Here is a 22,961-nt window from a genome sequence, read left to right on the forward strand (position 1 = left end):
CATATATATTTTTCTTTTTTTAGTTTTTTTCTCTTTTAATGGAGCTACCTGGCTATCATTTTATTGTTAAATTATTTTTCCCTTAAAGTAGTAATTAGACAATATGAAATAACAACTTCTGCTTTTGGAATTTGCTGTTGAAAAATCACCTCTCCCTGATTTTATAAAAAAGCTTTACAGTCTTAAAGGGATTTCTTCTATAGTTTGTTTGCAGTATGAATTATCTTGTGCAGCAGAATTTATGAGCTCTAAAATGGAGAGCTTCCTGCCTTTTTTTATATTCTAAAGTTTCTGTCATAGAATAAATTATCTGGTGTTCATAAAGGGATAGATGGTAAAAACAAAACAAAAAGGGGGGCACCTGGGTGGCTCAGTTGGTTAAGCATTTGCCTTTGGCTTGGGTCATGACCCTGGGGTCCTGGGACTGAACCCTGCCTCCAGCTCCCCACTCAGCTCTGCACTCTCCTGCCCCCCCCCCGCACCTGCTCACTTGTGTGCTTGTGCTCTCTCTCTCTAATAAATAAAATCTAAAATGAAACAAAATTTTTAGAAAGGGGATAGATGATAATAGAATGCTTATTATCTTACTGTACTCAAAAATACTCTTACCATTTGACTTCTCCAATAGCATATAATAATGATGATAATAACAGATGAAAAAAAATAACAGATGAGTATCAGATACTGTCCAGAGAGAGTTGCATACATTTAATCATTTTTAATTTAATCAATGTGCTGTTATTCCATTATTTTACACAAAGAAACTGAGGCACACAGAGATTAATTTCTCCAATTTCACAGGAAATGGTGAAATAGAGATGGTGCTCAATAAAGAATATACTTCAGCATTACATTTCAAAGCTATAGAGATTCTTAAAAATATTTAATGGGTTCCAAAAGTTATTTCTGCATTCAATACAGGTTTTCTAAAAATTAGCTGATTTTTAGCACAAGCAAAAGGATCTATCACTACATTCACTATGAACATAATATGGGTTCTCTAACATTTCAGAAGTGTTGAAGCCTTCTATTAAATCAAAATCAAGGCTTTTTCAATTATGAAGCCTCATATGTTGAGTAAGTTGTGAATGACGTCTAAAGTCTTTACCACATTGAACACATCCATAAGGTTTCTCACCAGTATGGATCCTTTGATGTAGAGTAAGTTCTGAGCCACGACTAAAGGCCTTCCCACATTCCTTACAATCATAGGGTTTCTCACCGGAATGAGTTCTTAGATGTTCAGTAAGATGTGAGCCACGAACAAAGGCCTTCCCACATTGCTTACATTCATAGGGTTTTTCACCTCTATGAATTCTTTGGTGTTCACTAAGTTGTGAGCCATAAATAAAAGCCTTGTCACATTCCTTACATTTGTAGGGTTTCTCACCTGTATGAATTCTCTGGTGATATGTAAGTTGTGTGGCACGAAAAAAGGTCTTCCCACATTCCTTACATTCATAATGCTTCTCACCATGAATTTTCTCATGTTGGGTAAGATATGCACCACGAATAAAAGCCTTTCCACACTCCTTACATTCAAAGGGTTTCTCACCTGTATGAATTCTCTGATGTTCACTAAGTTGTTTGCCACAAATAAAGGCCTTCTCACATTCTTTACATTTGTAGGGTTTTTCACCTGTATGAATTCTCTGATGTTGAGTAAGATTAGAATTAGAAATAAAGGCTTTCCCACATTCTTTGCATTTATAGGGTCTCTCACCTGTATGAACTCTCAGATGGTAAGTTAGTTGTGAGCCACGAAAAAAGGCCTTCCCACATTCTTTACATTCATAGGGCTTCTCACCTGTATGGATTCTCTGATGTTCATTAAGTTGGGAGGCACATAAAAAGGCCTTTCCACATTCTTTACATCTGTAAGGCTTTTCACCAGTATGAACTCTTTGATGATAAGTAAGGTGTGAACCAAGAATAAAGGCCTTTCCACATTCCTTACATTCATAAGGTTTCTCACCACTATGAATTCTCTGATGGTAAGTAAGTTGAGAGCCAAGAATAAAGGACTTCCCACATTCCTTACATTTATAGGGTTTTTCACCACTATGAATTCTCTGATGGAGAGTATACTGTGAACAATAACTAAAGGCTTTTCCACATTTCTTACATTCATATGGTTTCTCTCCTGTATGAACTCTCTGATGTTCAGTGAGCTGTGAACCACGAATAAAAGCCTTCCCACATGCCTTACACTGATAAGGTTTTTCATTAGTATGAATTTTCTGATGTTGAATCAGATCAGAACTACGACTGAAGGCCTTCCCGCATTCCATACACTCATAAGGCTTTTCACCATTCTGAATCCTCTGATGCTGAATATAGGCTGGCTTTTGGCTGAAGGTCTTCCTACTTTTAACTTCAGAGTGTTTTTCTTTATTATGGCTTTCCTCATGCTGAGTAAGGCATGACAGGTAGTTGAACACTTGTTCACATTCCTTACATTTGTGTAATTTTTCCTTGGTAGGATGTATCTGATAAAGAGTAGGTGACATAGAATGGCTTTGAGTGGCCTTTTCACCACAGGTAATTTTCATGTGCATGTGAAGTCCTTCCTGACTTCTCTGTTGACCCTCAAACATTCCTTTGCCCTTCGTAGTATCTCTAAGACCATTGCAATCAAGGTTATGACTGAAAGATTTCCTCATATTCTCCCCTTGCAGTGATTCCATTTCATAAGCTCCCTTTTCTGGGGATGACTTTATGATCTTACAACTGGATTCCAAGTCTGGAAGATAACAAGAAAGCAAATTCCTGCTGTTTTGGTTTACAAGGAGAAATGAAACTTTTAAGCCTTCTAAAGTAAAAATGGTAGATAAAATTCTTATAAGAACAGAATGGCTCAAGCAGTGCTGAAATATTTTGTGCAAATAAAAGACACTAGGAGAAAACACAGAATAAAGGGAGTTTATAGGGAGGAAGTTAATTAGAAAAATAGTCTAAGTGTGTTCTCAGACTTTGGAGGTGGATTAGAATCCAACCATGGAAGATTTTAATAGCAAAAACTCTCCCATGGAAATATTTGATCAAATGTAGATATCCAATCTATCAACAAGTCCTATTACCTCTCCTATTAAAGTTTATTGAGTATCTGACCACATCCGCTACTATCACCCTAGGCCAAGCCACCTGTCTCTCAGAGTAATAGCCTCTTAACTGGTCTGTTCTTTGAACTATGCCCATACAATTTGTTCTTCACACAGCAGGCAGAAGAATTCTTTTTTAAAATTCATATCACAGGGGATCCCTGGGTGGCTCAGTGGTTTAGCGCCTGCCTTCGGCCCAGGGCGTGATCCTGGAGTCCCGGGATCAAGCCTCACATCAGGCTCCCTGCATGGAGCCTGCTTCTCCTTCTGTTGGTATCTTTGCCTCTCTCTCTGTGTGTGTATCTCATGCATAAATAAATAGAATCTTAAAAATAAAATAAATAAAATAAAATAAAATAAAATTCATATCATATTACTCCCCTGTAAAAATCTTCTCAGATTTTATTTTATCATCTTAGAATAATATCCAAAGTTCTTACTTATTATGGCACACTTGACTTTAGTCTACGGTAGTTTGCCCTACTTAGATTCATCGCTTACCGCTCCTAATTATTCATTTTGTTCTCACCACAATAGTTCCTTGCTGTTCAAAAATGCCAAGCATATGCCTCCATGTTTACCTTTTGGAATGCTCTTTCCCCAGATATCTGCATGGCTTGCTCTCTTCTCTCACTTCAAGTTTTCTGCTCAAATGTCACATTATCAACACACCCAGTATAGAATTGCACCTATATTTCATTTATTCACTAGTGGATATACTATTTTTAAAGCTGGTACGTTGTCTGTCTCCATACTTAATCAAAGCAATGACTTTGCTTCATTCTCTGCTTTATTTCTAGTGCCTAGGATCATTACTTGCACATTATTGACATTCACTATTTGTCAGCAACTTTAAAAATGCAAATTTTTCTTCATCTATCTATCTCCCCAGATGCTGCTGGTATAGAAAAAAATTGAAAATACAGCTTAAAACATTTCAATGGTTTACTCCTTGTACTTCCAAATAAAATCCAAATTCCTGTTCATGGCCTAAAAGCCCCTGCATGATCCATTCCTTGATTACATTTCTGACCTCATATTGAGCCATTTTTATCCTCAGAAACAATGCTCCAACCCTACTGGCTTTATTTAAGTTCCTGGATCATATCAAATTCTTTCCCATTTCAGACTCTTATATGCTGTTCCATCTGCCAGAAATGCTGTCTGCATGGCCAATTCCTTTATGTCTGAAATGTTTTAATTTAAACGGCAGCTGTTCAGAAAGACTACCCCTGAAAACTCTAATTGGGTCCATGCTTTCTCTTAATCTCTTTATCTGTACCTTATTCCTCATTCTTGTTTCAATTTTTACAATCCTAGAATTATATTTCATTTATTTATGTTGATCCTCCTACTCTCCAAGCTTTACAAGTTTAGAAAAAATATGCCTATTTAGCTATTCCCCAGAACATAGAAACCATATACAGTATTTTCTTTTTCCCTTATATATTTTTTCAAGTCTTCCTTTCCAATACATTCCACTTAACGCCAAATGTTCTCATATTTCCCAGAAAAGCATCTTTATAATATTCTAGAAATAGTGACAAGCTCACACAATAAAGAAACTTTTAGGGATGCCTAGGATGCCTAGTGGTTGAGTGTCTGCCCTCGGCTCAGGGCACGGTCCTGGAGTCCTGGGATTGAGTCTCACAGTACACTCCCCTGGAGGGACCATGCTTCTCCCTCTTCCTGTGTCTCTGCCTCTCTCTGTGTGTCTTTCATGAATAAATAAATAAATAAATTTTAAAAAGAAACTTTTATGTTGTTCTGAACAAAAATGTATAGGTATAACTTCTTTTTTTAAAGATTCATTTATTTATGATAGACAGACATAGAGAGAGAGAGAGAGAGAGAGAGAGGCAGAGACACAGGAGGAGGGTGAAGCAGGCTCCATGCTGGGAGCCGGACGTGGGACTCGATCCCTGGACTCCAGGATCACGCCCTGGGCCAAAGGCAGACACCAAACCGCTGAGCCACCCAGAGATCCCCCTAGGTATAACTTTTAAGTGTAAAAGAATACTATATAATATGCCTGGAGTGTGAGGCATAGTCTCTGATGACACTGTACCTAGGCTGTAGAAAGTAATAGAGGATGATATTAAGAAAGAAAATCAACATAAATCAGTAAGATCAAGTTTAAACAGTCTTTAGAAATGAGTCAGAGGGGAGCATGGGTGGCTGAGGTGGTTAAACATCTAACTCTTGATTTCGGCTCAGGTCATGATCTCAGGGTCATGAGATCCACCCCCACATTGGGCTCTGCACTGGGCATGGAGCCTGCTTAAGATTCTCTCTCTCTCTCCCTCTGCCCTTCCCCCTTCTAAAATTTTTTAAAGAGAAATGATGCAGAAATCTAAGGAAAACATGCTTTCACTGAAAAGCAGAATGAAATTGTAAACAAAAATAAAAACAGGGCAGCCCCGCCTGCAGCCCGGGGTGTGATCCTGGAGACCCGGGATTGAGTCCCACGTGGGGCTCCCTGCATGGAGCCTGCTTCTCTCTCTGCCTGTGTCTCTGCCTCTTTCGCTCTCTCTGAATAAATAAATAAATAAATCTTTAAAAAAAAAAAAAAAAAAAACACACAGCTCAGTTAACATCAACTCATGTCAACAAAATGTATTGGGATAAGAGTATTTGGCTTTTACTTTGTTTTTGTCAGAGAAGCACAATATGGTTTACAAAACCCTAGGAAAGAACCCAACTGGAATATGTTGATTAGAGGAACAGTCTAAGGGATCAAATGAATCCAGTTTAGACCCAACTGTTCTCCATGTTATAATAACATGATTAAATAGTTCTTTTTGTTGTCATTAAATTAATGAAAGAAAAAAAATGAGAAAACTGCAAAAGAGGTGATGGCTAAGGAAGACAAAATAGCCTGAAAAGCAGAAATCATTTTAGGAGGTCTCTTTCATTTTGGCCGTGCCCCTTGCCCCTCATCTCCTGCTGAATTAATCTCTGAAATTCCTCTTGAATCTGTTGCCTTATCTCAATCCCTATCTACTATCAACACTCAGAGAAAGCCAGAGCACCTCTTGTGTGAAGCAGAACAATAACCTACTCAGTCATGTGCTGAGACTCTTCCTTCTAATTTCCATCTGGCAGTCAAAAGTGATACATTAAATATGTAAATTGTCCTATTTCACTGTCCTATTTAAGATTCTTCATTAGTTTGCAAATGCTTTGGAGACAAAATTCAAAGATAAGAAATACATGCTATATTATGATCAAACACACACATACATAAAGCCAATAGGTCATGGAATTATCTTTCCTACGTGGGATGCGTTCTGATATTTAAAAAATTTTTCTCTTCTGTGTTATTTTATTTAAGAAACAAAACAAAATGATAAAAATAAATGCTGCTCATAACCCACCAAGTCATCTTATTTATTTATTTATTTATTTATTTGAGAGAGAGAGAGAGCACACAAGTGGGAGGAGGGCAGAGGAAGAGGGAAAGAATCCTCAAGCAGACTCCCCACTGAATGCAGAGCCCACTGACAAGCCTCTATCTTAGGACCCTGAGATCATGACCTGAGCCAGAATCAAGAGTCAGACATTTAACCAACTGAGCCACCCAAGCACCCTCACCAAGTCATTTCTATAACCCCTAGAAGGTTCAGCCTGGTCTAGACCCTGCCAGACTCTCCAAACTCACACCTGGCACCATTCCCTTATGAGGCTCCAAATATAAGGGCCTTCTTAGGATACCTCATATTGCACCAAGCTCCATTCTCCTATTGCCCTCAATTCGCTGTTGCCTTTGCCAGGAATGCTCTTCTGTCTACCCTCAGCCTCCCTACCTGCTTTATATCCTTTCAGGGTTCACCTGAAACTTTACGTTCCTTTGCAATTCCTGAAAAGCCGTCCCTAATCCCAGATTCCAGCAATGTTGCACCTGTAATTCTCTCTTATATTAAGACAGCCATTCCACCCACTACAGCCTATAAGAGAGGCCTCTCTTGGATGTTGGTAAGACCTCCATATTCTGCTATTAATGCTGGCTTCTCCCGGAAAGTCTTGACTTCTATACACTCTTAGTCCAACAATGCCACTACCCTTAGGTTATAATAGGCATAAGTACTCATCTTTCCCAGAGAAACTACTCTAGGACCAATCCTGTAATTCTCGACATTTCTAGGTATGAGTCCATCACTAGGACTCTCATCCCATCCAGGTCTAGACATCTTTTATTGTGATGCAGTGTTCTCTTGTACTCTAACCAGGAGGCCTTCGGGAATTCACAGTATACGTTCTGCAAATACTCTGTAACCTCAGCCTCCCTCCCTTCTATGTGTTCTCTTCACCTCTTACTCTGATTGCAACCTTGAGCACACTGCTTCCCCTGAAGCACTGTTTTCCTCTACCTCACTCCATCTACCCTCCCTCACAGTAGACATAATAGACCTTGTCATTTCCAATTATGGAAATACTTCCAAAATCTCAATTTCAAGTAACCTTCCTTTGTGATCACTACCACCCATATTTCCAGATCACTTACTCTTGTACATCTCTCCAATATTTATCTCCATCTTAAAGGCTCTCCTTTGAAATCAAAACAAAACAACCTCTTTGATTCTCTGATTTACCCTGCAGCTCCTATTCATTTACTGTGCTCCTTCCTGGTAAAACTTTTCAAAAGAGATGTCTGGATTTCCTGTCAATACTCCACCCCCCCTTCTCTCCCACCCTCATAACTAACATTTTTGCCATATTTCCTTCCAGGCTTTTTTCCTTTACTTTTATGCAGTTGAAATAGCACTCCATATACAAACTTGAATCATACTTCTTTGTCCTCTATTTATACTTTTGAGAATTCCTCAAATGGCCCTCAACACTTCCTGGTGAGTTAAATCACTTTCCCACAATAGTTTTTATTGTTGTCTTATTTCTTCTCTGTTCTCTTTTTAATCCTCTACAATCAGGTTGTTATTCCTCTCATTTCTAAACCTACTCTGTCTGGGTCACTAGTGCCCTTTGTCTTGCCAAATCCAATAATCAGGTCTCATCCTTCATCTTACTTGACCTCATAGCAGCATCTTTCACAGTTAACCACTTCCTCTTTATGTTTGCCACTTGGCTTCCAGTCCTCTGTATTCCAGATTGCATCACAGACCACAGGTTACTTAAGTTACTCCTTAATTTCCTTTGCTGGATCATTATCCTTTTCCTAACTAAATGCTGGAATGCCCTATGGTTTAGCCCCTGGACTTCACCTTGCCTTCCATCTAGACCAATTCCCTCCATAATCTAATCTAATCCCATGATCCAGAGATTAACCTTATATTTATTCCTCAGTCCTGACTACTATCCCGCAGGCTTTTAAATGCTTATCTAACTTTTCTATTAAGAATATCTAATGGCCATCTCAAACGCATAACTCTTGACTTTATTCTGCAGGCTTCCAAACTCTGATGCCTTTATTTCCAATCCTTCAGCAAATCCTATTAATTGTACCATCAAATATAACCAGAATATAACCCATTTTCATCACTTTCATATATTAAACCCCATTCTAAGCCACTCTTATCTCTAATGTGGACCCCTGAACGAGACCTCTAACTGGTCTTCCTGCTTTCATTCTTACCCTCATTCTCTATAAGCACTCAGAGTGATCTTTAAACAAAGATCCCTTTACTCATCTGCACAAAACCCTCCAATGGCTCCTTATCATGCTTGTAATAAAATCTCATTCCTTGCCTAAATGGCCTTATGTGATCTATTCTCTGCCTATTCCTCTGACTTCATCATTAATTTCTACTTTTACTTTTTTTATTCTAGCCACACTGTCCTTCTTGCTGATCCTCAAATAAGTGAAGTTCAGCATCTCCTCAGGGGCTCTGCACTTCTGTTCCATCTGTCTAAACACACACTTTTTTCTTTCTTTCTTTCTTTTTTTTTTTGCATGGCTAATTTCATTCAAGCCCGCATTCAAAATTACCTCCTCTGAGAGATCGTCCCTGATTTTCCTAATCTAAGAACACAGCAAGCTCTCAACGAAGTTGATGGTGATACCAACTCTATTAAAAAAAATAAATAGGATATCTCTGGAAGAAACCAAAGGTAGCTTCCTCATTAAAACAAAAAGGGAATATGAGGGAGGAAGAGTGGTAAATGTGAGTTGGAAGGGAAATTCCTTTTGGAAACTCACATTGATATAACCTTCCTGCTGAGATCTTAGACTTCTTTCCACAGGCCTTTGAAGAGAGCTTCACATAAACATCTCAAAGTGGTGCCACCTCACAAATCAGTTGTTATTATTAGCAAGAGCTGCTCCTATGTGACTAACTCTTTATTCACCTGAGCTCCTTCTTCTTGTCATGGCTCTCATCACCATCCAGGGGTCCTTCCCTTGCTCCAATAAAGAAAACACATCTGGTTTAGGGATCGAACATCCAGCTTAAAAGAAAAGAAATGGGATATGGTCATGGTATGGGAATCCCAGATTCAAATCCAGTCCATTGGTCATCACAGAAAGACATTGAAGGAAATGACAGAAGAAAATGTGGAGGTCTGAAGATGAGAAGTAAGAACACAGTGGAGCTGTCTACTCCTGTTAGCTAGGATACAAGGGGGAAGTTATTCAAATAAGAGGGCTTAAAGCTATCAGCAGAAGGGAGGAAGAGAAGGGACAAAAGCAGGGAAGGAATGTGTCTTGTTCTGCAGAACCAACAGTTCCAGCTGAGAAGACCCCTACATAGGTGTTTTACCTGGTAGACCTTTGCTAAGTGTGTCCAGCCCAATAGCCCCTTATGTGGGAGTCAGTGTGAGCCAGAAGAGAGCTGAGGACCTGTACAGAAGCCCACTTGAGCTGACCTGAAGGTATTTCAGCTTATTATAATACTAAGACCTCCTCCTATGGGTAGAGTTTTCCACCATTTTTTGAACATACAATGTACACACTGGCACGCTGAAATGCCAGATATGTGCAACTGAACCAGAGTGCCTATATGAGCCCCCTGCCCTCGCCCCCTGATATGCTGCACAAAAACTTCCTGTACTTAAAAAAAAAAAAAAAAAAAAAAAAACTTCCTGTACTAACCCCACAGGGAGATAGTGCTTTCAGAGTGATATTCTGGTTTCCTTACATGAAACAAGTAATAAAAAGTTCTTTGCTTTCAATGTTTCCTTGGGTTGTGTTCAATTTGGTGCACCCCAAGCAGTGGACTACTGGAGTTCAGTTACCCTTCTATCTCCAAAAAACTCAAACCTTTCCTTAGGGAAGAGAAATCAGAAAATGATCATGAAGGAGGCAGAAAATATGGGAGACAAGTTTTGTGTATTGAAGAAGATGATCTTACCTAGTGAAATCACATTGCTGTAGTTCTCCAACATCACATCCCTGTACAAGTCCCTCTGAGTGGAGTTAAGGCATTCCCACTCTTCCTGCGAGAAGTCGATGGCCACATCCCTGAAAGTCACCAGCCACTGAAACAACAAATCCATTTATTATCGGTGAAAATAGGACAATGACTTTGAGGTAAAATGAGGAAAGAAAGAGAAGGGCTTGAAGGAAAGGGATAACACAATAAATAGGCTGTGGCTGAATACCTTGTAACATTAAAGGAAACTAGGTGCCTCAACTATAGTGTCAACATGATCCTTGATCAGTCCTACTGTTGCATAGGAAGACAAAACTTACTGTGTATAATAGGATAATTCTATTATCCAGAAAAGTCCAAGAATACAATGCAGATGAAGTTATCTAATTAATGAATGCAGATTAAATGAAATAATAAATGGAGCCACACAGCATATTAAGCTTTCAAATTCTCAAAAAATAATAAATTCTCAATAAATATGAGTTCTTTCCTTCTTTTCTCCCCTTAAAGAAAGTAAGCAAATTTAATGAAATGTTTCCAGATTTTTAATAAATCTCCATCTAAAACATAGAATTTGGCGGGTGCCTTGGTGGCTTAGTCAATTAAGCATCTGACTTTGGCTCAGGTCATGATCCCAGAGTCCTGGGATCAAGCCCTATGTGGGCAGGGAGTCTGCTTGGGATTCTCTCTCTCTCCTTCTGCCCCTCCCCTCCACTTGCATGTGCACATGTTCTCTCTAAATAAGCAATAAATAAATAAATAAAATCTTTTTTAAAAAAGAATTTTTGAAGATTCAAATTCTTTAAGTCACAATATTATATCATAGAATATAATTGATATTTCCACTTTATGGATGCAATGATCTTCCTGTTTTGAGTATTTCAATCAAATTCTCTAATGTTTTTGAGCCCTAAGAATCTATACTTTTCAAGAGAATAGGCATCTGGAAGATTTTATTTCTACTTCCTTTGATGCAAGCAGATGGATGCCAATCCAGGTGCTATAGGCATCACTGACACATTCTTACCAACTCCAAGGTAAACCTGTTGCTCATCCTCATTGGTTCCTGGGCAAGAGAGTTGTGCTACATAGAATAAAAGCCCCCCAAATATGTCCATATCTGAATCCCTGGAACTTTTGAGTATGTAACCTTATATTACAAATGTAGATGTGATTAAGGATCTTTAGATGGGAAGATTATCCTGGGATATCTGGTTGGGCCCAATGTAGTCATAAGAGTATTTTAAGTGATAGATGCAGGCAGAAGGGTCAGAGAAGGAGAGGCGATAATGACAGCAGAAGTCAGAATGATGATTACTGTCTCTGAAAATGGAAGGAAGCCATGAGCCAAGGAATGTGGGCAGCCTCTGGCAGCTGGAAAAATGCAAGGAAATAGATTCTCCTCCAGAATCTCCAGAAGAACACAGACCTACCAACACCTTGATTTAGCCTGTAAAACCAATTTCACTTTGACCTCCAGAAGTACAGATAATAAATTTGTGTTGTTTTAAGTCACTAAGTTTATAGTAATTTGTTACAGCATTGACAGGAAACTATACAAGAGGCAAGATCTCTTCTTCTCAGAACTAAGTTCCCCACCCATTCTTTTTTTTTTTCCCCAAGATTTTATTTATTTATTCATGAGAGACACAGACAGAGGCAGAGACATAGGGAGAGGGAGAAGCAGGCTCCTCACAGGGAGCTGGACGCAAGACTGGATCCCCAGGACCCCAGGATCACACCGAGCCGAAGGCAGATGCTCAACCACTGAGCCACCCAGGCACCCCCTCCCCCAACCATTCTCCCCCACTGCCATCCATTCTTAAAAGCCTCGCAGAAAATGTCGTCACACACTGAGACTTGGAAGATCCAGCAGAAATGCTTTCACTTCCAAGTGGGAAACCTAGGTTTGTAGAGATCAGTTTGCCATGTGTTCCATATAACTACCTCACCAAACCATTATACTAATACTGCTCTTAAGGGGAGACATTTCTGCTTCCTTAGGACTGCTGGCAGAAGACTTTGCATGTAAAATATGTAGAATGAACTGAAAAAACACCTAAACACTGTCTGGTGAAGGGAAAAGCATTTAGAGAAGAATGGAGCTCTTTGCTAAGATCAGTCAGTCACTGAATGGGAAAAATTGGGGAGCAATGATTCCCTTAGGCAACTAAGGCAGGCAGAAAATTTTGGGATAAATAAAATGTGGTGTTCACACAACAGCTGATTGCACTTCAAGAAGGAAAAATGAAATAGCAACTCACATGGGGCATGTTTTTTAGAACTGTACTGTCAGGACTGATCAGTTTTCTGGGTTCTTCTCCTGGAGAAATGCAGAGTCCAGAGAAGGCAGGGCTGGAGAGGGAAAAAGAAGCCATGAGATCAGATCAGGCTTGCCTCAGAGCCCACAAAATAAGCACCATGGAACCAGCTTTATTTCATCTCTTTGAGGGAGTTTAGAAAAATCTTAGCCTACCTACATATCCAATGGAATACACCCAAGACAGTAGGAATTCAGTTCAGACTTCTCCTTAATCCTCATGCTGAAAAGGAACTCAGAGGGTGCTAGTTTTCCAGAACACCTCACATCGTTAGGATAGGGATTGTGGGGTACAATCCCACAAGGCTGCTCCTAAATCCAGAAGCCAATCTGAAATCCCTGGCTATCAGTACTTCTGACCAATCAGCTATAAATTGGGGACTCCCACAACCCCATCCTAGGTTTTATACTTTGCCAGGATGGCTCACAAAACTCAAGAAGGTAATCTACTTACATTTATAATTTGTCATAAAGGACAGAACTCTGGAACAGACAAATGGAAAAGATGCATAGGACAAGGTATTGGCTTGGACAAGGGGCATGCTTGAAGCTTTCCATTCCCTGGGAGTGCCACCCTCACAATAGCTCAATGTGTTTATCAATCCAGAAGCTCATTGAATCTCCAAGTGCAAGAGTTTTTATGGCGGTTAACCTCCAGTGCCACCCACCCTTTTCCTAGAGGTCAGTGGATGGGTTGGAAAGTTCCAATCCTTTAATCACTTAGTCTTTCTGGTGACTCCAATCCCTTCTGAGACTATCTAGGGGCCCCACCCCAGCCACTTCATTAGCATAAATTCAAGTGTGATCAAAAGGGGCTTGTTATGAAAAATAAAAGACACTCCTATCACTCAGAAAATTCCAAGGGTGTTAGGAGCTCTGAGTCAAGAACTAGGGATAAAAACCAAATATAGGGCAGCCCGGTTGGCTCAGTGGTTTAGCGCCTGCCTTTGGTCCAGGGTGTGATCCTGGAGACCCGGGATAGAGTCCCCTGTCAGGCTTCTTGCATGGAGCCTGCTTCTTCCTCTGCCTGTGTCTCTGCCTCTCTCTCTCTCTCTGTGTGTTTCTCATGAGTAAATAAAATCTTTAAAAAATAAAATAAAATAAAACAAAACAAAACAAAATAAAACCCAAATATATTATTGTATCACAAATACTACTGCAGATTTTGACATACCAGCAAAAAAAAAAACCCCTGCCAGCATGTTAAAAAACAATCATGATTATGTGGGACTTTCTCTGTAATAAAAAGATGGTTTGACATTCAAATGTCAACTAATAGAATCCACGATGTTATTTGTTCTATGGAAGAAAATCATACTATCTTCACAAATGCCAAAAAAATTTCACAAAATTCACCACCCACTCCTGATAAGGACACAGTAAGAAATAGGAATTGATGACTATTTTAATGATAGTAGGGAAAATTGACATGAGTGGAGCCATTTTAAAATGAAGCAAGAAGGACCACTTCAGAGAATCTGCCTTATGCCTCTCTGTTTGGAGAATAGATCCTGATCATAAGACTGATGGTTGTGGACTTTCTGAAGATATAATCAGTATTGATTAGTGTATAACCAAGAGTAGTTTAGCCTTTTTTTCCCCTCTTCTTAACTCATGTAAAAAAAAAAAAATCCTTGCTTTCACTTTACAAGTGGGACACTATTTGGTTTCTACCTGAATCTGTGTTCCCTGAATTGAATTTTTTTAATCCTAAGAAATGCTCGTTTGCCTCTTATAGCAGCACTCTATTTTCAGGTTAATAGTAGAAACAAGACAAGAATACCCACTGCTCTCACTATCATTTATCATTGTATTAGCTATCTTAGCCAAATAAAAAGGCAAGAGAAATCAACAAGAGCAACAAGAATAGGAAAAGGATAGGCAAAACTCCAAGAGATATAACAGAGAGCATGCCTAAAAACCCCATGAGATACAATGAAAGAAAAAAAAAAGTACAACAAATAATGAAGAGCTTAGTAAATTAGCAGGATATAAAATTAGCATTAAAAGAAATGACCTTTATATATAAAACAATAACCACATAGAAACTATAATAAAGAAAAGCCATAAAAAGGATGAAACACCTAAGCCCAAGCTTGACAAGAAATGCATAAAAGCTGCAAGAAGAAAAACTTGAAATACTCCTGAAAGACATAAAAATAGATTTGAATAAATGGTTAGAACAGCATTTAACATTTTTTTTTCCATGGTCTCTCTGAAGAGCCATTCTAGACACCTTTTTTCCTGTCTCCCTCCACCATGAAATTTTAATAGGACAGATATACTGTGACATACATATTTATGTAAGTATATAATATAAATATTGTAATCAAATCTTTATCATTCAAAACCATTCTCTTCCAGAAAAAGGAAAAATTAATTTAAGAATTACTTTTAGTTAATGAACTTAACTTCTACTAGATAGACGAAACTTTTAAATAGTTGCTTGATCTTCATTCCCGTATTGTCAACATTTTCATTTCTCAGCACTGGACATAATTGATGGGTTTCGCAATGTTAAATTTGGCCCAAAATCTATAATCCTGAAAATAGCCATGATGAGAGATACCCTCTCAATCTTTGGGAAATAGCCAAATGAAACGAATCTCCTTTCCCCATATAGCTTAGATAAGACTGGAGGATTACCCCCCTCCTCTTTTTAACTGGACAAGGCCAGGCAGAGCTCCAAGTGGCCATTCCTTGTTTCATAAATGATTGGCGGGCTGCTGGACCCCACTGACCTAACTGGAAAAAATGCTTGATAACTTCACTTGACCAAACTTTAGCCAGACTTCTCTCCTTCTCCCAGGCTCTTGAAAGCTGGCCTATGCTATATTCTGAGCCAGTGCAGAATGCAAACAACCCTCTTAACAATGACTCAAGCCCCTTCCCAGCGGACTGCAGAGGACAAATCTACACAGCTGAACACCCACTCATCCCAGGCCACCACATTCCGTTCTTTCTGGCCTTGTTTACCCTCTGTATAAAAGAAAATTCTTTTCTGCCTGACCTTTTAGGTTCCTGCAGATCTTGGGGTTGGAATGTTCTCCCAGTTACAAGCCTTCCTTTCCTCACTGCACTGATCCTTTGAAAAAAAAATCATTCCTTAGCTAAGTCCAAATTTGTCTTTTATGAGGTGTTGAATAACTCTATAGAATAATAAAACATTTTTATTTGATCCTCAAATCCCAAGTCAAACACAAAAGCATGATCAAATATAAATAACATCCACAAGGCAGCCAATGGGCCCATGCAAGGCCACTTCTTGTAATAACAACTTCAAGATTGAGCAATCAGTTGAAAGTTCTCCATTTACAGCCACCTATTTGCCACAGGTTTTTGGAGTAGTGATTTTTTTGGGGGGGTATCATTTATATTGCATACATATATCTTCTATGACCTTAATGTAGGTGCTGTTCATGTGATACCCAAGAAATGTCAATGAGAGAGTAAATAATGAGGAATAAGATTTTGTTGGCTAAATTGTGTTTTGGAGAGCCACAAACAATTCCAGTATCTAAGATTTTCTCACTCCACGTCCAACACCAGTTTTCATCCCCTGGGAGGCAGTATCACCCTGATTGAGAATACATGGGCTAAAATGATATATTATAAAGAGGTTAATTCTCCAAACATGGATATTTGATATATAAATCAAAATATAAATTAAATATTATGCCAATAAATATACTAACAAGTATGGTGATACACAAATGAAATTTAAATTCATTAAACAGGAAATTTAAAAAGGAAAAATAGCCAGGAAATACCTAGAAAAAGAAGAAAACAGAGATTTAAAAAATACTATAAAGTCTCTATCACTAAAATACTGACTACTGGCACCTGAATAGACACATTTTAATGGAATAGTAGAACCTCTGATCTCTAGGGAAAGAGATTATTTAATAAATGTTATTAAAAAAAGTAAAATTGGATCCACATTTTATACCACATACCAGGATTAACTCCAAATGGATAAGAGATCTAAATATGAAAAAGTAAAAATCATAAAAATGCCAGTCTTAATTCATTTGGACTGCTATAACAAAATACCACAGACCAGTCAGCTTATAAAGAATAGAAATTTATTTCTTACAGCTCTGGAGGCTTGTAGTCCAAGATCAGGGAGTCAGGTTTACCAAATGAGGGTCCTCTTCCTGGTCACAGACTTATTGTACCCTCACTGGGCTTCTTTTATAAGGGAACTGATCTCATTCATGAGGAATCTACCCTCATGATCTCATTACCTCCCAAAGGCTCCACCTCGAAATACTGTCATTTTCGGCACAATGATTTCAACATACAAATTTTTTGGAAGGGTCAAACATTCAGGCCACAGGCATGTTAAAAGAAAAAAAATGGTTGAGTTCTTTCTAAGTTGGGAGGAGACAAGCCTTTCTATTTCTTACAATCAAATGAATACATTTTACTATATTTAAAACTCGCATCAAGAAAAGAATACAAACACAAATAACAAATTGGGAGAAGATATCTGCAACTTAAATAAAAAAGAGTGACTCTTCCTATGACCAAAAGAGTTTACTTTAAAAACCAAGAGAAAGATTAAAAATCATTATTAGTAAGAACAAAACAAAGACAATTCATAAAAAAAGAAAAGCCCAATGGACCATTAAACATCTGAAAAGTGTTCAACTTCATTTATATAAAAGAAACCTAAACTGAAACTAAATTGAGAAGACCTCTACTTCCAATGATGATTAAGAAGAGCCTTATGAACGGGACGCCTGGGTGGCTCAGTGGTTGAGCCTTTGGCTCAAGTTGTGATCCTGGGGTTCTTGGCTCTAGTCCCACATCAGGCTCCCTGCAAGGAGCCTGCTTCTCCCTCTGCCTAGGTCTCTGCCTCTCTCTATGTGTCTCTCATGAATAAATAAAATCTTAAAAAAAAAGAGCCTTATGAACTAACTTTCTTACAGAAAGTACTATCAAACGTAGGCAGTACAAAACACAAGATAACTGAAGGTACTGGGGAATGAACCGAAGCACTTTACTTGCCAAAAACTTGTAAACTCGGGTACATGGGCGGCTCAGTCAGTTAAGCATCTGCCTTCAGCTCAGGTCATGATCTCAGGTCCTGGGATGGAGCCCTGTGTTGGATTCCCTGCTCAGTGGGGAGTCTGTTTCTTCTCTCTCTCTCTCTCTCTGCCTCTACCCCTCACTTGTGCTCTCTCTCTCTCTCAAATAAATAAAATCTTTTTTAAAAAAATCATAATCTGAATCCAATTAGGAGGAAACATTGAAGACATGCAAATTGAAGACAACCTGCAAAATAACTGGCCTGTACTCTTCATAAATGTCAAGATAATGAAGGATCCAAAAAAGGCCCAGGAATTGTTTCAGATTAAAGAAGACTAAAGAGTTGTGATAACTGAATAAATGTGTGATCCTAGATATGATTATGGAATGGATCTCAGATCAGAGGAAAGACAGCTATATAGGACAGTACTGGGACAACTGTATAGAAATTTATTAACTTCTATGAATTCTGAATTAATAATTATTATGTCTGTTATATATCCATAGGCAATGAATACTCCTAATATCCAATGTTGTCTCTATATGCCAAGCCCCATAAGAGGAACCGGAACTCCATAGAGAAATGGCTCATTTCAGGTCTGGCACAGAAAATGTACAAGGTGAACTTGGGACAACTTGTGCCAGAAAGCAAATAAGCTATCCGTTCTTATACAATTGTGTCAAAAGACATAGGAGCTGACCAGAAAGGACTCCCACTGGTTAAACAGAGGGCAGTTGGAGATAAAAAATAAAAAGGATTACAATGGTTTGAAACATATCAAATGTATCTCAAAAACCCATGAGTTACATAGTACTCAAATGGACTCACTTTTGAGACTCCTTAGAAGGTTGGAAGACACCAACTCATTTCTCTGAAAACTAACCCATAAAGGGAAAGAATCAAATCGACTTTTGTCTTCCTAGGTGAACTGAATTGTCAGATAGCCAAAACAGCTGATGTAGAAAAGTTCTTATTTATAGAACTTGAACTAAAAAATGCAGAAGGAAGTGAGATAATTTTTTAAATCACTGTAGGTAGGCAGACAGCTTCTACTTTACTGTCTTGCCCACTGCCCCCTTGTGGTGCATCCAATAAACTCGTTTCCTTAAAAAAAACAGGTCACTATGTGTAATCCTTAATGAAATTATAGATTTCACCATCAATCATAAATTGATATTATAACCTTTAGGTCAGTGTTTCTTAACCTTTTTTTTTCATTATTAGCTCCCAAAGAGTCTTTTTTGACATCGCTTTTTTCCCTATCACCATCCAACTATGAAATTTTAATACCATAGATATACTGTATCTATGTGTTTATGTACTGTGTGGCCTCAAGGGCCACAAAACATTGTAGTATCTTAAGAGTTTAATCCCCTTGCTGGGCAGAGGGGTGAGGATGCTATACCTTCCTCTATTCATAGGTGAAAAAGGAAGGGGGAATTTATTTATTTTTAAGATTATTTACTTATTCATGAGAGACACACAGAGAGAGGCAGAGACACAGGCAGAAGGAGAAGCAGGCTGCCTGCAGGAGCCTGATGTGGGACTTGATCCCTAGACTCCGGGATCACCACCTGAGACAAAGGCAGACACTCTACCACTGAGCCACCCAGGTATCCTGGAAGGGGGGACTTTATAAAAGGATTAAGTGGACAGCACTTGACTACTGATCAATATGGCATCACCAGGGATGCCTGGGTGGCTCAGCGGTTGAGCATCTGCCTTTGGCCCAGGGCCTGATCTTGGAGACCTGGGATCGAGTCCCACATTGGGCTCCCTGCATGGAGCCTGCTTCTCCCCCTGCCTGTGTCTCTGCCCCTCTCTCTCTGGGTCTCTCATGAATAAATAAATAAAATATTTTTTAAAAATATGGCATCACCAGAAGTGGGACACCAGACTTTAAAAGCCTCAGGACATGGGATCCCTGGGTGGCGCAGCGGTTTAGCGCCTGCCTTTGGCCCAGGGCGCGATCCTGGAGACCTGGGATCGAATCCCACATCGGCTCCCGGTGCATGGAGCCTGTTTCTCCCTCTGCCTGTGTCTCTGCCTCTCTCGCTCTGTGTGACTATCATAAATAAATAAAAATTAAAAAAATAAATAAATAAAAGCCTCAGGACATGATGAACAGAAGTACACAGTACTTCAGTAGTTCAGTATTCAACTATGAATTACTTTGGCCTGAAAATGTGATTTATACAAAATATGATCTGACTTTGATCAAGCCTCTAGAGCTAACCACTCATTTACAGAAATATGGGGCATTGGGAACAAATTATATGGCACCACAAGGAAGCTATTAGCCAAAAAGTGGAACGCAGAATATTCTGTAAATAACCTAGTTTTTTGTTCTGTTTTATTTTGTTTTACAAATTAGTGATACCAGTTAAAGCAAAACAAAAGCAAAACATGGAACGGAAACTGTTGTAGATTAAAGCACTGTGCACTGTGTAGACCTTATCTGGACCATGATTTGAACAAACCAATTGTAAAAACCTATCTTTGAAAGAACTGGGGAAACCTGAATAGGTACTGCGTATCTAATATTATGGAATTACTGTTAGGTTTTAAAGTCGGGATAAAATCATGGTAATTATCTAAAAATGATGTTCTTTTTGGCTATATATGCATACATATGGATAAAATTATATAATTCTTGAAATGCTATGGGGAAAAAAGGAGGAAGGATAGATATAAGGATATTTGCAAATGTTTTAAATTATAGCTGGGTGTTGAGCACATTGGGGTTCATATTATTTTCTTCTATGTTTGAAAATTTCCATAATAAAGTTAAATTAAAAATCTTCAAATCTGGGGTGTTTGGGTGGCTCAATAGTTGAGCATCTGCCTTTGGCTCAGCTCATGATTCCAGGGTCCTGGGATCCAGTCCCCCATCGGGCTACCTGTAGAGAGCCTGCTTCTTTCTCCACCTATGTCTCTGCCTCTCTCTGTCTCTCATGAATAAATAAAATCTTTTTTAAAAAGATCTTCAAATATCCTCCAGAGGGTATAGTTCTCTCTCATCAAAAATCAGTCCAGAAAGAGCTGCTTTGTCATTGGGTGGAACGGAGAGGTGTAGCGTGGTGAGAGAATGTAGTTAGCTTAGTGAGCTCATCCCTGCGGTGCCATCATTTACAGGGACAGCTGTGCCAAGGACCAGGCACCTGGCTGGTTTCTCCTTAAGATGTTTCAGGAGAGGAAATATCAGAAAGGGAGACAGAACGTAAAGACTGCTAACTCTGGGAAACGAACTAGGGGTGGTAGAAGGGGAGGAGGGCGGGGGGTGGGAGTGAATGGGTGACGGGCACTGGGGGTTATTCTGTATGTTAGTAAATTGAACACCAATAAAAATTTAAAAAAAAAAAAGATGTTTCAGGAGAAAAAAATAAATAAATAAATAAATAAAAATTAAAAAAAAAAGATGTTTCAGGAGGCAGCAACATCTCGAAAAGTCAGAAACTTGAGGGAAGAAAAAAAATTACAACTTATTTTAGGCAAGCTTTTTAGACATCCTGTTCCCTTTCCTGCTCGAATCTGTTGGAAAAAGTAGAACGGAGAAAATAATCATGGGCTATCAAGCCCTTTTCAGAGCCGACAAAACAACTGAGGATCATCTCCCACAACAACTTCAAGCTAGATGGTTTTCCCCACAGGGCCCTCAAAGTAGAATGGGGCATCCTATTACGGTGGTCTTCTCCCTTTCCTAGGGCACTTGCAGGTGTAAATCCTCATTTATAGGGGCAGCTTCACAAATAGGCTCGTTCTCTGCACAGTAAAATGAAGGAATTACAGCACCTGGACCCGCGCGACTCTCAACGGACTGTGTCCCTGTCACAGCGGGGTACACAGGTGCCAAGGATCCCAGCCGCCAAAAGCGCTAGAAGACGGCAGATGGGCCCATCGCGCCGCCAGAGAAGCGGACACACACCCATCCCACGCGGTAGAACGTTCAGGATGACCTATTTCCGACCCCGATCTCCCGGAACCAAAGTCACGGTGCCGAGTTTGCCAGGAGAGGGGTGCCAACTGCACTGCACTCCGCCGACGCGGGGGAACCAGACGAATGGCGCCACGCCCCTGCCACTCGGAACCGAAGTGACGGTAGCCGATATTGCCGGCGGAGAAGGGCACAGCCACCCCGCCACGGCAAGGCCGACTTCCGCAAGGAATTAACCGTAAGGAGCGCTACGACTCAGGAGAAACGCAGTCCGGAGCCGGGATCGTCCCGACTCCTGCCAGCACCGAGCTCCAGCGGGCATACCGGTATTCCCAGCGCCACATGGGCACTTCCTCCTGGGTGCTCCACAAACCAAACGCAGCGTGCGGGTCCCAGTGGGGCTGTCCACTCACCTGGCCGCTGCAGACTGGATCCTTGCGTCGAGACGTAACGGAATAAGTGTACGAAATGGCGCGGGGACGCGGTGGCCTCCGGGAAATGTAGTCCAAAAGTGTGCACCCACCCCCACCAGCTCCATCCCACAGAATGCAAGAGGCAGTGGCCAACATTCTGCGGCCTGGCCGGAATCGGGAGCGGCTCACGAAAGTGTGAGCCGACCTATTTCGTTTTACTCAAGTGACTCCCCCCAGAAAATCCCAAGGAGGCCACCTAGTTGGGTTACCAAGTTGGGTCTTGAAGTGATACCTTCAGAGAAATGTAGTCCAGGGCTGAGAAAGCTGCAGAAGGCCAGGGGGTAGGGTGCGGGTTTCTCAGACAGGAGCCCTGGCTCAGACCCAGTACTTGTGACTACCAGGTTTCTGCCCCAAGAGGCATCGGCGTTTGACGCTTACTTCAAGGACTCGTGTTTGTACCCAAGTGTCCCCTGCAGGGGACGCGAGGACTGTGGGAGAGTGTGGTGTGTGTCAGGTTGTGTTTGAGACTATGAGGGGGATGTTCATGGATAAGCGTGTGATCCATTCGGGCTTATGTGAGAGTGTCTACGGACGGTGTGACTATAAGGGAGATGCCTGGGATTAATCAGGCAGTCTGCAACTAAGTATCTTATAACTTATAACAAAGAAAATGCTTTTTTCTCTGCGTGGTTATGAATTTAGAATAGATTCCTATATAATTACGGATTTGTTAAATTAATGATATACTGAGAGTTCACCTGGAGCAGTGAATGTGGGAAAAGAAGTGTATGCAGCACCGTGTAATAGCGGTATCTCTAGGCTTCTATTTCCTC

At 39.9% G+C, this 22,961-nt stretch overlaps 1 protein-coding gene across 11 annotated transcripts; it reads right to left on the reverse strand.

The window, feature by feature from the left end:
• Nucleotides 1–698: 698 nt before the first annotated feature.
• ZNF571 (zinc finger protein 571) lies at nucleotides 699–22,308 on the reverse strand. Of its 11 annotated transcripts, XM_077896422.1 has the most exons (7): nucleotides 22,129–22,268; nucleotides 15,757–15,831; nucleotides 14,831–14,890; nucleotides 12,691–12,781; nucleotides 10,406–10,532; nucleotides 9,405–9,503; nucleotides 699–2,743 (listed from the first exon to the last, which is right to left on the reverse strand). In XM_077896422.1, exons 1-7 carry the CDS (start codon nucleotides 22,251–22,253, stop codon nucleotides 1,053–1,055), a joined length of 2,268 nt encoding a protein of 755 aa, XP_077752548.1. In that variant the 5' UTR covers nucleotides 22,254–22,268; the 3' UTR covers nucleotides 699–1,052. The 11 variants fall into 11 exon arrangements, with proteins under 11 accessions (XP_077752548.1, XP_077752563.1, XP_077752607.1 ...); XM_077896437.1 differs by lacking the exon at nucleotides 15,757–15,831; XM_077896481.1 differs by lacking the exon at nucleotides 15,757–15,831 and having other exon boundaries at nucleotides 22,040–22,130.
• Nucleotides 22,309–22,961: the final 653 nt, after the last annotated feature.

Source organism: Canis aureus, chromosome 1 (genome assembly GCF_053574225.1).
Source record: "Canis aureus isolate CA01 chromosome 1, VMU_Caureus_v.1.0, whole genome shotgun sequence".
Classification (NCBI taxonomy): Eukaryota; Metazoa; Chordata; class Mammalia; order Carnivora; family Canidae; genus Canis; species Canis aureus.